The sequence below is a fragment of the Lactuca serriola genome, chromosome 7, assembly GCF_051521515.1.
Source record: "Lactuca serriola cultivar US96UC23 chromosome 7, Lser_US96UC23_V15, whole genome shotgun sequence".
Lineage (NCBI taxonomy): Eukaryota > Viridiplantae > Streptophyta > Magnoliopsida > Asterales > Asteraceae > Lactuca > Lactuca serriola.
Genome location: NC_136414.1, coordinates 4324361 through 4341539, shown reverse-complemented (window position 1 = coordinate 4341539; position 17179 = coordinate 4324361). Strand labels below are relative to the sequence as shown.

The window sequence follows — 17179 nt, the reverse complement described above, 5'->3', positions numbered from 1 at the left end:
AATAAACTTTTAATATAGTTTTTTTTTTTTTTTTTTTTTTTTTTTTTTTTTTTGGGGGGGGGGGGGGTTAGCATTGTATGAATTTGAGCAACAAGTGTTTTGTCAACACGAAAAAAAGACTTAGAAGAAGAAGAAGCAAAATCAATAAAATGAATCGGACTGTTCTATAATTTAACAAAAGAGAAAAAATAAAAACCACAAGTCATGAGATAATTTTCACATAAATAGAACTGAAATGTAAAGTTGAGGGACCTTAATGAGAAAATAAAACGGAGGTTTTAGATAGTTGATTGGTTTTTGTACGAAATGAATTAATTTTGGTAAGCAAGCATGCGAGGGTTACTAAATTAACATAGAGAGCGTAGTACATGGCTATAGCGCATCATGGTAAAACTACAACAATTCATTTAAATCACAACAAAAAAAAAAAAAAAAAAAATCAAGTTTTACAAGCAATGAAAGGGGTAGGGTAATTATATATAATTACTTAAAGAAGATCATTTTCGTGACTTTTGCTTGGTTTTGGTGTTGAAATGGTGAGATTTCAACTTCTTGCGCTTAACAACAGCGGTGGGACCCGCACCCTCACGGAAGGGCATCCCCATTAAAGCGAGAAGTTTGTAGGCTTCTTTGTCCGTTTGAGCGGTTGTTGCTATGCAGACATCCATTCCCCGTGGTTTCCCAAGGGCATCATAACTCAGCTCAGGGAACACACTTTGCTCCTTCAACCCGACACTGTAGTTACCATGCCCATCGAAACTGTTAGGGCTCACACCTTGAAAATCACGAGTTCTAGGAAGACCCAAGTTTATCAATCGGTCAAGAAACGCGTACATCATCTGTCAAGGGTAAAGTATCATATTTTGCTATTACTATCACTTATTATTAATTACCAAAGGAAAGGTAGTTATTTTATGGGCAAAGAAATGTAAGTACATTTTGTTATTAGAGAGAGGAAAAACTTACATTTCCCCTAAGGGTGACAGCGATTCCAAGTGTTTGATTTTCTCTGATCTTAAAAGTGGCGATGGGATTCTTTGCTTTTGTTTTGACAGGCCTTTGTCCTGTGATGAGTGCCATGTCATTTATTGCTGCATCAAGACCCTTGCTGTTCTGTGCAGCATCTCCAATACCACAGTTCACTACAATCTTGGAAACCTTGGGGACCTACCAATACCATATAAAATCAAAAACAATTACTAGTATATACCGCTTTCTTAATTTCAAATATGTGTTACATGACTGATGAACAATCAATAGACACATGGATGAATTGCATCTTTAGTTTACAATATTATGTGATAACAGGATAAGGTAGACCACTAACGTTCATAGATCAATTTTTGAGATAAAATGTTTAGACCTCGAAATACATGTCAGCACTTCTGGATAACACATTACTCACATTAAACTAATAAATAATCTGAAATTCAGCCAAAACACCTTGAACCTCATTAAGTCGAGCCAAATCAATACTAATCTTCAACAATCCCACAAGTTTCAAAAGAAAATTACAGACTAACAACTTACACATCACTCTAAGTGAGTGGCATTCTCCCTAATTTCTGAAAGGGGTTTCATAAGTAAAACTGAATATATTGCCCCTAATGCACAACATAGACTAAAACTTCGAACAGATGATTCCTCGTAAGCTCAATTAGGTAGGTAAAACTCAGTACTAGTTATCATCATTAACACTATAATCACTCTAATCAGCATTATCCCTAGTTTCTACAAGCAATTTCATAAGTAAAATTGAAGATATTAACCATTATGTGCAACAGAGAACGGAGAATAGAAATTCTAATGATATACCTCAAGAATGTTAGTGTAATTAAATTCTTCCTTGAGCAAAGGAACAATCTTCTCGAAGTACGATGTTTTGAGACGATTAACCTTATCCGCTTCCGATTTGTCCACCAACACTATCCCGGCCGCCGCTTCCGCCCTGACCGACAAGCCACCGTACCGGTTCCCGCACAGTGGAGATAAGCGTACGGAGTTGCCTGGAGAAACCGCCGGGAATTGAGAGATGAACGAAGAGGCTGAGGATTGCAGAAGCGCCATTGGAAGTATGTTTGTGCTATGCGTGTGGATAGAGAGTGATTTTGATTAAATAAAATGTGGAAAATATATGATTTTGGTCCCTTAAGTATTATAAAATGACCTATTTCTTCCTTGTAATATTGTTTGATCATTTCAGTCCCTAGATAGAGGGAGGTTTTTTAGCTGTGAATTATATTAAACACTAGGTAGAAGCTGGAAGGAGCAAACAGTGATTAGGAATTTTAACATTTGATCTTGAGGGTCAAAAATATAATATATATAAAAACTGATGAGCACAGCCAAAATAATACATATAATTAAAATATAGTGGCTACTTCTAACCAAAAAAATCATGATATAAAAACCAATTGACTTTTAAGTTTATTATTTTTATCATTTTATGATGTAACCAAGAGTGATTGAGATAAAAACCATATTAAAGTTTTTACATCTAGACAGAAGACAAAAGAACATAAATAATTCTATCAAAAAGTAAATCGAGGTTTTAAAAATACAAATATTGAGCATCACCAAGAGCTACAAACGAATCAAGCTTTTTTCAAGTTATAGTAGAAATATGTATTTGGAAATATAATGAATAGAATTGTATATTAAAAGAACTCAACTTAAAGTCTTGAAGTATTTTGAAGCTTTTGGTCATATGGTTCATTGAGCTCGAATCGAACATAGTTGTCATCTCGAGCATCGTATGGTCGAGTTTGGCGATGCTTGATTGTAGCCCTGATGACATGTCTACTCGTTTCACAAATAATTCAATAGTATTGAAGCTTTTTTTATTTAGGATTATATAAATTTGCTATCATAATACAATGAGTGAGAAGGCAAATGGGCAACACGTTGCACCCTAAACTTTTTGTATGATAAAACCAATTCATTTGAAGACTGCATCCAAGGATCTAAGGGATATAACGTTGTTATGCATGTTCCGTTGTACTCTAGTAAAAGCTCTACCGCGTCCGGTGTGAGGAAACCAAACGTATCAAACACATATGGTTTGAACACATATTGATTTTTCAAGCACGATTTCTCATGTTTTGTGACTTTGCATGTAGCAACTTTTAAAGCAACATGTCCCGCCTTGAAACCCCCAGCCCTCAAGCCCACAAGAGGGATGCCCATATAAGGTCCACACAAATGTGTTTCCCTCCAACCCATCCAGAAACCAAAACATCGGTCGATCTAAGGGTTGACCGTCCTTCTGTCGGGTCAGTCAAGAAATTCACATGTGCCTCTTTCTTAATGGAAACCCTAGCACGCTTAAATATGTCATACAAAACATCCCTAACCATATCGTGTCGGCATTTGAACCCTGGGAGTTCTTTACAATGAACTACATGTTCTCCAAAAGAGTCCAACATGCCTTGCAACACACCGGACACATCTCGTTAGTTGGAAATATTAAGATCATGAGTCGATATTTAAGGATCGTGCGATACTCCACAAAAGACATATGTTGGACAAACCCATCTATAGGGATATGTAAGAGAAAATCTTGAGCATGTGGTGCTAATAAACACTCGAAAACTGCTTTCTACCGAACCATCATGTCGAAATGCACTTCAATATCTTTGACAAATTTACTAAAAATGACACTCGCCAATGTATGTTGGGATTTAGGGGGGTGTCCTTATTAGTGAAATTGCTAAAGTCAATGCCCGGAAGCTTGTTACAAAGAGAAGTCAAGGCACAAGCATAATCAGAATCCATACCACATATGTTGTTATCTCGTAAGATGTGATCTTATAACACCAAAGATTGGGTCCTTGAGGCAACAAAAGTATAAGAGGAAGCCTCTACTGTCGAGTACAAACCCAACCCACCAAATCTAATGGGTATAGAAGCAATTCATTATTGTATGTCGCTAAAGAAAGGGTCACCACAAACCACAATGTCCTCAATTGCCCCACGCAATCCTTTGTCAAAGAGCAATGTCATCTCCTCCATGTGAATGGGTTGGCACGCCCTCAACCCAAAGAAAAGTTTAGCAATACCCATACAAGACCGAAGCAAAAGCGGCTCACTCTGGGGTCAGACAATTGTGGAAGAAGGCACATTAAATTCACAGTGTTACCAGGGGCTAAGTTGCTAATGAAACTAGCGTCTCTACTAACAGCTCCCCAAAGAAGTTTCACCCCCAATGGCGGTCTCCCAATGCCAACCAGAAAAAGCCCCTCAGGAAGCTTCCTATCATCACACGAGGCCAAAAGAGCTCGGTTTTCTTGATATTCAACTGAATGCCCAATTTTGGACTCATCACCTTAATGATGTCCAACGCTTTGGCCATCTCCTCTGAATCTCCAATAAGTGTTCCATCATCAAGGTACCATGCATGGAGAGCAAGCTTGCAATTGTCTCTAATAATATGTAAGAGCGGGTGCAACACAAGAGCAAAGAGAAGTGGTCCTAAAGGGTCTCCTTGTTGAACCCTAATGGTGGACATTTGTGCCTCCTAGATACAATCTTATTGCTTGACCATATAAGAATTCTACTAACAAGGATATAGAAAGACACGTCAATCTAACCTCATGAAATAATGCAGATTTGTCCACAATGTTAAAGACATTGGAGAAGTTAACGGTAAGCTTGGAAAGAGACCCGTCGTCTTGACACTCACTCAACATCATGTTGACGCTATGTAATACGGCCTCAGCTCCACCCGCTACTTCAACCCCGAATCGAAAATCATTGAGATACTTAGTCATTTCTTTACCAACACCTTTCATAACCAACTTGAAGCTCAGTTGCTTTGACATATTTAAATTACTATGTGGCATTTGATATGTAATAATCAAATATAAAATGTAATAGAACATGTATTCGTTTGCCATAAAAAACAAAATGGAGTAGTTCTCAAGGGATGTGATTACTTCTACTTGCTCAGTTTTCAATCCTTTGGGAATGGTTTTTTCTCCTTCTTTGATAGAATGGTATACCATAATTATAAATTATTTTTATTTATATAATCTTCTATAACACTAATTCAACTATTAATAAAAAAAATTCCAAAAGTAACCAAGTTTTCTTCTTATAATAGAATTTCAAGATTTTATGGTATTTTAATTTTTTTTTCATAAACAAAAGTTTAAAATGATACATGACTTAAACTATTTAAACGACATGAAATATGTATATATACAAATCTATTTAAGAATATATTTTTACTTGATTGAATTTTTTTTTTAAATAAAACAATTGCTTTATCAGTTTAGTTTTATTTAGCTTTCTACTATATATTACAAACAACTATGAATTAATCATTTTATTCCTTCAAACACTACAATCAAGTGCAAATTGTCTATTCCATCGATTTATGATTTTATTTCAAAGAAATTTACTTCATTTTTTAAGCTTCTTATTAGCCGCAGGAGTACCACCGAATAGGGGTGAACGCGGTGCAGTTCAGTACGGTTATTAGCCAAAACCTCACCACTAACCGCAAATACAGTTAATCTATTTTCAAAACCGCTTGATGCGGTTATTTTTACTGTGCGGTTAGGCGGTTATTTTTGCGGTGCTGTTTTGTTTTTTTGTGTTGCAGTTATTAAGCATATGGATTTTGTATGGTTTTTAACCACACTTTAGAGTTCAAACAATTTTAAGAGTTCAAACATATTACTTGTAATAATAAAAAAAAAAACCATAAAGGTATAAAACAATTAACTTAAATCACAAACAACTAATATCTTAAAAATATCAAATCAATAGTAATTAACAATAAATATCTTAAAATTATCTAATTTCACCATTTTTCAAAGTTAAACATAACAAAAAACCAACATTTTGGTCTTCTAGTATTTTATCCATCTTTCAAGTTTCATCCATGAAACTTGTCTTATTTTTAATATTTAATATATTAATAATTAATAAAAAAATTATATATAATATATGCGGTGCAGTTTTTTTGTGGTTTTTGAAAACTAATAACCGCACCGCACCGCAAATTTGTGGTTTTTGAGAAACAGAAAACCTCATCATAGGTTTTTATTGCGGTTGCGGTTTATCGGTTGGGGTTTATGCGGTTAATTGTAATTGCGGTGCGGTTTTTGCTCACCCTTACCACTGAACACACCCTTATTAAACACAACACAATACAAACATAAATACATCATTGATAGGCAACCAAACGAAACGAAAATGTAAGTAAAAAATCAAAATTAAAACCAGAATTTCTATGCAGCAATTGTTGGGAGTTTATTGCTGCCGTTTTATGACTTTTGGAAACGTGAATCTCCATTACATAAAGCAAAAGGAGAGGATTCCATTACAATCTTATATTTGGAAGTCTGAAACAACCCTGCTTTCTTTTTTTTTTCTGGTTGATTTGATCTTGAATTGTCAATCGCACGAACATAAGTTTAGGGTTTAACGGTTTATGTTATATTAAGTAATAATCAAATAAGAAAAACTGAGTTACCAAATAGAAGACCCAACTAACAAAAGTAACAGTTCATTTTAGTTACATAATACTACTAATTACTAAACACTTTTAAGACTAAATTGAAAAAAAAAAAAAAAAAAAAAAAAAAAGGTATTACAAACAAGCTCATGGCAAAGAAGAATACATGAATAAAATCATAAACAACTGGGTATGGGAGAAGAATGCTAATGAAATCAATCATACACAACAGGGATGACAGGATCACAAGTGGGAGGGAATAGGGACACTTGACAGACTTACAACCTGTGACAACTTTTATGTATGTAAATGTAAAACAAAAAGTTTCACAAATTTTACCTTCAAAATGGTAATTGGTAATTGGTAAGGTACAAACCTCAACACAAAGAATGCGCCAATCAAAGTAGGGTTGTTTTACTTTGGTTAGTTTAATCAAGCCAGCGAGTAATTCCATCCTCATCTCCTACGGTTGCTAGAATCTCCACACGTACATCTAAAACAGCCTGCAATTTCCATACATTATTAGATTTGAATATTTTTATGTTATCAGATGATGTAACATTTTCAGTACTACTTACAGATGGATTTCTACAGTTGACAAGTCTACATTCCTCCAAAGACCCTTCAAAAGTCCAACTCTCCCACACGTCGAAACTATGACTAGCAAATACGAATTCCATTCTTCTATTTATCTGTGCATCATTGAAATTAAAGTTATTTCTTCACATAATTTATACTATATAACTTTGTCATGGAACACCTTAAATTAATCAAGCTTTCATTCTCCAACCCAAACAACTCTCAAGTCTCAAGGGAAGTTTAACTTTAATTATATCAACAAGGTATGAATGAATATGATTGCTCCTTTTGTTTCGTGTTTTGTGCACAGATTACAACGGGAACTTAAATTTAATGATTCCATTCCGTGACATGTTTGGGTTGCCAAATGAACAGAATTCAATTTCGTCGCAAACCTTCAAGTTCCTTGTTTCACGGAATTCCCATTCCTAGAGGATGGAATCAATTCAACCCCATTCTTCATTTTTTTTATTATTAAAAGACCAAAATACCCTCACTATATATATATATATATATATATATATATATATATATTAAAATGAACAGAAACAAAGATTCAGTTATAATAAATAACTTTAGGGACATTTCTCACCTTCCTGTGTTCCTAACTATCTAAACTTCCAGCTCATCCCCAAATGTCTCCAATTTAGGGAAGCTGACACACCCTCTCTTTTTTAGAAATCCTTAATGTTTACTCCTTCCTATTTAATATTTCTTTTAATCAACTTGTGTAATACATGGGTGTCTAAACTACTATCATAAAACAAAAAATTAAGTACTACTCAAATCTGTATTATTAAATTTCATTCATTTCCTGCCAACCAAACAGGAGACAAATTATGATTATCTCAAGAGTAAATAAAATTTTTTGTCTCTAAGTTACCTGATTATTGCAACTTTGGTCCTAAACAGTTATCTTGAAATCTTGGTAATTAAAAGTTCTCTTGCACGTTTTTGAGGTTCTTGTAGCGTTTTTGGTCCCCAAGAATAGCTTTTTTTGGCAATTTTGGTTTCAAAAAGTCATTTTACTTGGAAAAGGGACAAAAACATTACAAAAAAACTCCAACAAGCACCAAAATTGCAAGAGGATAATTTTTTGGGGCCAAATTTGCTATACACAGGGACCAAAACTGTAACTTACTCAATTTTACTTATATAAAAGAATTTGAAAAATTATTTAACATTAATTATTGAATTCCATCCTATTTCCTGCCAACCAAATGCCTGACAGTTTGACTCTTTCAGACTCCCATTCCTTCCGAAAACATTCTACTAACAAAAACCCCCTAAATCTTTCAATTAGTTCCTTTTGTTGAAAAACTTGATATAACAATAGTTTAATTATGAGAATTACATTCTTGTTTACTTTATAGTAAAGCCAGGAAAAGATAATCCAAAGTAGAAACACACCTGCAACAATTTTCCACCAGCAGTGAAAGATCTTAAGCCAATCGTATCCTGCACAAAATCACAATAAAGAAATAAATAGAAAAAACAAAAACTCAAGTGACATCAATTAAAAAACACACAAACCTTGCTTCTAAAAACAACAAGAAACTGTGCTGCTGGATCTCTTTTGGTCACATTCAACATCGTGTCCAAAAACCAGCCACCACCTTGAGCTCTCTGCCTAGACACATGAAATGCAGCCCGATCTCTTGCTTGCAAAGAAATAACACACCCATCTTTTAACATCTCAAGTGACTTTTTACTAGCAGATTTTACTGGTGTTCTTTTACTTCTTGATTCATCATCAGGGGAAGCAAACTGTGAACTGGAACTCATGGCAGTATCATCTTCTTTTTTATCTAAACTTTCACCAACTTTATGCATGGATTTTTGACGCGCGTGTCTTTTTTTAGCTTTTTTACTGCGTTTGACTTCAGACTGAGGGGAAGTGGTTTGTGATAACGTTGACTCTTGCAGTTGACTTGAAGATGCCGATGATTGCTTTATGTTTATATTTAGATCATCTGTTAGTTGAAATGTGTTGTTGTCTTTTCCTTGTTTATCACTTACTTCATTTTCATCTTCATGGAGTGTTTTGTCTTCCTCTTCATCGTTATCTGAAACGGCGTCTGTGGGGATGACATCATCCAAGAAGAAAGTTTGTAATATGGAGACGGCTTTTTCACGAATTTCCATCCAAACTTCTTCACTGTAATCTGCACTACGCGGAAGTATCAAAACATTGGGCATCTCGCGTACCTGTATGTCCATGTTTCATAAAATTTATAGTTAGTATCCCGTATTATTACAAGACATAGCAACATACTTTCATTTATTTGGGTATTATACCAACCTACTTTAATCTTTTTCTATTACAGCTTTGTACTTTCTGTTTTTTTTTCTTATTAAGACTGGAAAATTTACCCAATTATAGCATTGAAAAATGTACCCAATTAGAGCAGTGGCATTGCTATAATTGGGTAGATTTATCAAAGTACAATGCTGCAAATGGAAGTAGGATGCTATGACAAATAACTGAAAAAGACCTGGTTCCCCACATATGAGACAGTCAGAAGGTAAAATCCACCCAATTATAGCATTGTACTTGCCATTTTTTTATTAAATCATTGTACTTCAAAAAGCATACCCGGTTATAGCATTGTTCTATCAAAAAAATTTCTTATTAGGATGTTATACTTTCATGTTTTTTCTATTACAGCAATGTACTTTCAATTTTTTTTTCTTATCAAGGCATTGTACTTAGAAATTTTAACCTCTCATATTACCACAAGTATATCTACATTAAATGAATGGGCAAATGCAAGAAATAGCAACATAGTTTTATTTCTTTATGTATTATAGCATCCTACTTTAATCTTCTTCAATTACAGCATCGTACTTTCTATTTTTTTTCCTTATTAAGGTACTGTACTTTGAAAAGTGTACCCAATTATAGCATTGTACTTTCAATTTGTTTCTTATAAGGACATTATACATTCAGAATTTTGTGAAATTATAGCACTGAGAATTGCTTCGTATTTGGATGGCATTGCTATAATGGGTAGATTTTTCAGAGTGAAATGGTGTGTAATAGGAGGAAATGAAGGTAGAATATGCTAAAACAAACAAATCAACCAACCAAAGTATGGTGCTATTTATTGCATGCAACCTTTAATTCTAAGCAAAGTTTAATTGGTCAATACTTTTAGTTGCATTGCATGTTGTGTGATTTCTCATACCCTATGGTTATTCATCTTACCCATGCTTCCATCCACTGAGGCCCTTCGGCTCCATCAAGAGCACACCCTGCAAGTGTGCCATCAATCAAAAGCTGTTTTACTGCACAATCATCCAATAACTGACTGCTACCGGTATTTACTAGAAATGCCCCTGTATAAATAAACAACACCCTTGTAATTAGTCCAGAAAAAGAGGCATCCTTATCTCCTTTTTCAAATGATAGAATATTTTTAAAACAAACAAACAAAAAAAAATACCTGGCTTGACATGCTGCAGGGCTTCAGCATTTAGAATCTGAATTGTATCGTTTGTTAGGGCACAATGGAGTGAGATGAGGTCGCTTGCAGCAAGTAAATCATTGAGAGTGTCCATCCTCCTGGCAGCAGGAGGAAACCTGCTTAATCTTTTTCCTTTTTCCTACAAAATGTAAATATGAATAAGAAAGAGGTAGAAACCGTATTTATGGCACCAAAACATCTCTATTGACATGGACTCGATTGCCTATGATATGACTATATATCCTTGGAGAATGTAATAACTATTAACAATAATAATAATTAACATCTAAACTGGTAAATTATGCTACAAAATTTGTAAAAGTAAGCTTTCACTTTGCAGCCTGCATATTATTATCTGTTGAATGCTGATTAAATTTCAACCCACACCCCTCTCTCTAAGATACGAAAATGCTCATCTCAATAAATCACACACTAGTAATGCAGAAATGAACAATATCACATTATCCCCACATTATTCTTGAGCAGTACAATAATTCAGTGTCAAATTTCCAAAAACCAGGTAGGCTATACAAAAAAACATCTCTTTTTTTTATTTCTTTTAAGGTCCAACAAGGATAAACGACATTTTAACCTGTAAAACTTTGAGAACCTATAAACCCCATGAGTTGATAACCTTCAAGGCAATGACAAAAAGCAAAAGTTGTCAGACTTTGGTCACTAAGCCTTGGGTTACCTTGCTCAATAGACAAGTCAGCCTCTACGGTGCCCTCACCTCACCCATCGCAATATTGCCATACCTAATTAGATTGCAACAGAAGATCTATGCACTTAGCTACCTTCTGTTGTAAACTACCTATAGAAAATTCCATTATGTAATTCCAGGCACAAGTTACCAACATGTCATCAATCATGTATCATATAGATGATACATAAGGACAAGGCTAAGAACAAGGCTAAGTGAAGCTAAGACCATTTAATCAGATCTTAAGTGTGTATCTTAGAAGTTGAATAGTAATATTAATACTTTTATATTTATGATAGAATTGAAGTTCATATGGTACGAGTATGACCATAGTAGTATGATGTTGATAATTTGATGCAATGTCTCCTGTTTTTCAAATGAAAAACTAACATCCATAATAAACTTCATGAAATCCTACTTAATTATCCTTCAATCCTTCTTATTACGGTTAAACAACTATCAAATAAATGAGAAAGATCAAAGTCGGATAGGCAACTCTGATAACTGGGTGGCTACTGGCTACACAATCTTACTTTCAGAACTCTGGAGTTTAGCTAAATAAGTCTATTTAATTGCAATAAACAAGACACTAGCTTAAGGAGCTAAAATAACATAATCGATTGCTAGTTGCTACAACCAAAAATCATCCATCTGGTAAGTAAAACAAAGATGTCGCTGGACCCTGACCTGGGTCGGAGTGAAAGAAATGGCACTAATTCAGTTGTGGCTAATAACAAACCCACATAACCAATCTACAGTGGAACAGATAAAGGTTCCATCCATGCAGCATCTTGATTCCCAATTGACTCATTAGAATGAAGTGACGCGACGTGCCTATTTGATCTTAAGCAACCTAGACCTCTATTAACTTTATAGCTGAACACAAAGCCTGACAATTGCAACATTGGAGAATCAATTACGCTCTGTATTAGTAAAAGTTCACAGTATATTCCAATTATAGAAGGAAATATAGCTAAGGAATGACTGATTAATGAATCAAATCCTAGTGTGATTATAAATAAATAATACCTCATTAACATCATGATAGAGCACACTAATCTTAAACGCCAAACTCCGAGTAGCCAAAGACTTGGCAGAAGCAGACCGACCAATAATCCCTAGCACAAGGCCTCGGCACCGCCGCATTCCACGGCAAAGTGGCTGGACTGACCCGAGCCATCCAGATGCCGAAAGCGCATGGCGTGAAAGCAAGTGTGTGCGCCGAAGTAGCCCTAGAAACAAAGCCATCACGGTATCAGCAACCTCCTCAGCTCGCGACACGTCCACGTGTACAAGCCTACCAAGCCCTAGGTCAGCGGCGATAGCAGAATCTACGGAGCGATCAGACGAGCCGAGGCATAGCACGATCTGCCATGGTCGGAGCCGGCGCTGGGCGGCACGTGGTAGAAACGCGAGCGAGTGTAGAAGAACAGCTGCAGCAGACTCGATCTTCGCCTCTGCTAGTAGACTCAGAGGTACGTGCTCGACACGTGCGATGCCGGCCAGGTATTCCTGTTCGATGCTCGCGTCTTCGATGCAGTTAAGAGTGACCACCAACGGCAGCGAAGGCTGTGGTGAAGAAGTGCTCCGGTAGGACATTGTCGCCGGCGATCTGGTTTCCAGATCTCTCTTCGCCGTCGTCGACATTTTTGTTCGCTACTTGCAGTAGTGGGGAGAGAGAGTGCGTGTTCTTCGTTTTGAAACCTAAGTTTTTTCTCAACACAGGTCCTTGAATTATTGATTTATTTCTTTTAGGCTCTCAAATTTTATCTATTAATGCGAGTACAATAGAAACTTGGTCTGCAAACGGTATATTTGACATAGGATATTTTTTTTATAGTCTATATTAATGGTCGTATTGTTTGTTTGTTTTTTTTATTGGTAAAATGTTTGTAATTTGCAGATGATAGGGTTGTTTGATTTGTCTACTGAGTCATATCTAACTAAATCACAGACCTGACTAGGTCTGAAGTCTGATCGTTCTACATCTGACTGAAACCATTTTATCCTTATGTTCTATTGCAACTCAAAACACATATGTTCATAAAAATAAAATAAAAAAGAGGTGCAACGTCCTAACATCAAATTATACAAATTCATATTTTCTATGTATGTTCAAAGATAAAGGTTTATAAATTAAAGACGATATCAGAGAAGGGCAAGAAAAGGAATGCGTCTATGGGAGATATCAGAGAAGGGCAAGAAAAGGAACGTGCCTATGGGAAGAAGAAGAGGAAGGGTAAAGCAAGGAAAATGAGGTTTAGTCTCCACTCAGCTTTTTTATTGTTGGGCTCAGTAAGAGGGTAGTTGTTAAAACCAATGTCGCGCATTATTTAAGCAGATAAAAATTCATTGCTTGAATGCACTAAACGATAGCACATGCTACAAGGAAGCAGGGTCGAATCCTCAGGGACACAGCCTAAAAGTCGATACATCTTTGTGTAAGGCATATACTAGGAAAAAAAACATAAAATATAAAAGGGAGATTTATGTTTATTAATTAAAACAAAAAAAATGTGGTGAAATAAACTAAATGAATTTCAGTAATAAAAAGTGATTTCAGTTCTACTACGACTTTCCAAATTATGCAATCAATCCAGACCCGGTTATTCAAAATGTGTTCTATTTAAGCTGATACTGAGAAAAAACTAACAGGCTCAAGTAAATTCTCTTTTACCTAATTAATTACCCAAAACAAGCTCTTCAGATAACCCTAACTTTTTATTGATATAATTAAATAAGCTCTTAATTAAATTTAGAAAATCTGCTTTAAGATATGTGTAAAATTCCTAGTTATGTCCAATACTTCTCACAGGCTCAGAAGCATAAATATATGAAATTTCAATTTATAATAAAGTCAAATTCAAACATAGAACCGATTTATTACTTGTTACTTATGATTACGAGATTGTCCAAAAAATTATGAATTTCAACAACTGATTAACTTGAATGATTAAACCCAAGTTAGACGATCAGACTAACAAGAATCAAAATCAAACATTCATTAAGCACAAAACTGAAACTACTAAATAGAATCATACAAAAAAAAATCAGATCTAATGATTAACTACATAAAAAGTATTAATCTTGCAAACTGAAATCTAGGGTTCTAGCCAGACATGGCTAAAATATGATGAAAACTGATAAAAAAGAGAATTCAACGACTAAATTTTATTTAACTGATAGAAAGAAACGATTCATGGTCTTCAAATCTTTAGAAATTGATGGAAAACAGAGAAAAGTCGTTTGAAAAAGGGTTTCTTTCCGTCTCTGGTCGTCTTGGGTTCAACCGAGACAACATCTTATATTTATATAGCAGACTTGGCAACAAATAAGGCTTTTGGAAATAAGCATGGCCCGTGCTTGGGCTTCGCATGTTAAAATATCAAAAATAATATCATCAGGGGGTAGGCATGGATCGTGCTTCAAGATCGAAGTTTTAAAATGCCAAAAAAACATAAAATCTTTTGGTTAAGTTTTGTAAGTGAAGAACGACCTATGTTTGGTGATACATAGCCCGTGTTTGGTCTTTTTTAGCATTTTGGCTCCAAATAAGCTCTAGATATGTTCCAAATATGCTCCAGTTATGCCCTAGAGACTTTCAAACTACCGCTTCAATTCAAATTACCTAAAATAGAAACCAAAATATGAGCAATACGGGAATTCTTACGAAATACATGAACTGAACATTATTTAAACTAATACCCATGGAAATAAAGAGGCTTATAATATTGATTCAGTTCACTAAATACACAAGTACATAAATAGGGATTTGTACAAAAGGAAAGTCACAAATTAGAGACTATAAATGGAATGAATGTAATCTAAATACAGAGAAATATATGTACAGTTGGTGCTTGATCATAATTAGTGGTTCTCCTTGATACGCCCCCGCAAGATGGAGGATCTGTCAGTGACTCCAATCTTTGACCTGAGTTTCAAAAAATGTGTATGTCCAAATGGTTTGGTGAGAGCATCAACGAGTTGATCAAGAGTATGAATGTGTCAAACTTTGAGGGTACCAACAGATATTTGTTCACAAATAAAATGATAGTCCAAGGTGACATGTTTCATGTGCGAGTGATAGACTAGATTTGCAAGAGGTAAGTATCACCCGTGCTGTCACAGTTGAGGGCTGGTGAATAGAAGATAGGTACACCAAGTTCACATAGGAGATTTTTAACCCATGATAGCTTAGTTGATGCATTATCCATAACTGTGTACTCGACTTCAGTCGAAGATCGAGAGAACGACTTATGGCGAGAAGACCGCCATGAGATAGTATTTTACCGAGGTAAATGAGAGAAATTGTTGTAGAGTGCCCTTTGGTGTAAACTTCGCCCCAGTCAGATTCCAAAAAGGCGATGAGCACCAAGGGACAGTGACAATGCAAGTAAAGGTCGTGATGTATAGTACCTTTTAAATAGTGAAGTAGATGTTTAAGGGCTTGCCAATGTACATCAGATGGAGCATGCATGAACTGTAACAATTTGTTAACGACAATGGAGATGTCAGGACACGTAAAAGCAAAATATTGGAGAGTGCCAACAAGTTTTAGGTATGTTGTAGGATCAAATTTGGGAGCTCCATCATCTTCAGTAAGTATAACAGATGTGCATATAGGAGTTGTTACTTCCTTGGTGCCATCCATTTTGAATTGAGTAATAATGTCACAAATGTGAGCATGCTGTGATAGAAAAAGTTCAAACTTCTTGGGAATGATTTCAACCCCCAAAACGTGACTGGGTTGACCAAGATCCTTGATGGAGAACCTCTGAGCAAGCATGTCTACAAACTTAGTGATGAAAGATGGATTATTCCCGATGAGAGCAATATCATCAACATAAACCATGAAGTAAAACATAATATTGTTATAATTGTAAACAAATAAAGAAACATCAGCTTGTGATTTGCGAAAACCATTATTGAGGAGAAAATAGGTTAGGGCTAAATACCACGCACGTGGCACTTGTTTGAGGCCGTAGAGTGACTTTTGAAGCTTGCAAATATGATTGGGGTAGTCAGGGTTGATAAATCCTAGTGGTTGAACCATGTACATCTCTTCTTATAATGTCCCATGAAGAAACACATTGTTCACAGCTAGTTGCCTAAGGGGCCAGTCATTTGAGAGAGCAAGGGAAAAAACCGTGCGTATTGTAACTGGTTTGGTTACAGGGTTGAAAGTTTCAAAGTAGTCTTTCCCATACTGTTGTAGAAAACATTTGGCCATAAGAAGGGCTTTGTATTTTTCTATAGTACCATCATGGTGTCTTTTAATATGGAAAACCCATTTGCAGCCGATTGGACGATGAGAACTTGGAGGAACTAGCTCCCACATGGTGTTGTGAATCAAGGCATTATATTCGTCTTCCATTGCTTTATGTCATATATGATCTTTGGAAGCTTGAGTAGGAGTGGTCGGTTCAAGAGTAACAGGAATAGGATGAACGGTTGTATTGTTGATAAAAGATGAATTGAAATATTTAGAGTTGGGTTTGCGTAGGCGAGTGGTACGATTGGGAGGTTGATTCGGTGATGGATGTGGCAATGGTGTGGGGGAAGGTGGTGATTGAGGTTCATTGGGTGATTGAGGAGAGTTGGGGGGTCGGTTCACGATCGGTTTTGATACAAAATACAAGTTAGTTTTTCATAAAAACCGGTCAACGGAAGCATTAAAAATAACAAGTTTATTTTTGAGTTTGTAACAAAACCAAACCATATAGGATCCATTTATAGATGCTAGAATGATACTAAAATAACCATAAAGTGTTTTAGAATGACAACCTTTGAAGCCTTTGAACCTACTTGGTTTTGGGTGTTGATGAAGAGAGAAAAATCAAAGAGTATGATTTTCTCTACAGGTATCCATTGTCAAGATTAAGGCACTTGGAATGCTAGTTCCTTCTTGTATTTTTGAGTGTCTTAATCCTTTAAGTGCTAAAATCAAATAAGCACCAGAGGAGACAA

General features: G+C 35.5%; 2 protein-coding genes and 1 pseudogene across 3 annotated transcripts; all 3 read right to left on the bottom strand.

The window, feature by feature from the left end:
• Positions 1–315: 315 nt before the first annotated feature.
• Positions 316–2099, bottom strand: LOC145062063 (Ribosomal L5P family protein). The gene is made up of 3 exons (XM_079009680.1): positions 1816–2099; positions 967–1167; positions 316–839 (listed from the first exon to the last, which is right to left on the bottom strand). The coding sequence occupies exons 1-3, from the start codon at positions 2065–2067 to the stop codon at positions 498–500; spliced, it is 795 nt and encodes a 264-aa protein (XP_078865806.1). The 5' UTR covers positions 2068–2099; the 3' UTR covers positions 316–497.
• Positions 2100–6613: 4514 nt separating this feature from the next.
• On the bottom strand, positions 6614–12946 carry AN (NAD(P)-binding Rossmann-fold superfamily protein). Of its 2 annotated transcripts, XR_013687160.1 has the most exons (8): positions 12242–12946; positions 10489–10648; positions 10251–10381; positions 8576–9250; positions 8453–8500; positions 7042–7155; positions 6840–6966; positions 6614–6748 (listed from the first exon to the last, which is right to left on the bottom strand). XR_013687160.1 is itself a non-coding variant. In XM_079008722.1 (7 exons), exons 1-7 carry the CDS (start codon positions 12857–12859, stop codon positions 6892–6894), a joined length of 1821 nt encoding a protein of 606 aa, XP_078864848.1. In that variant the 5' UTR covers positions 12860–12946; the 3' UTR covers positions 6614–6891. The 2 variants fall into 2 exon arrangements, 1 of the variants encoding a protein (XP_078864848.1); XM_079008722.1 differs by having other exon boundaries at positions 6614–6966.
• A 3331-nt stretch (positions 12947–16277) lies between these two features.
• On the bottom strand, positions 16278–16586 carry LOC145063684 (putative mitochondrial protein AtMg00820 pseudogene; annotated as a pseudogene).
• Between the last annotated feature and the right edge of the window lie 593 nt (positions 16587–17179).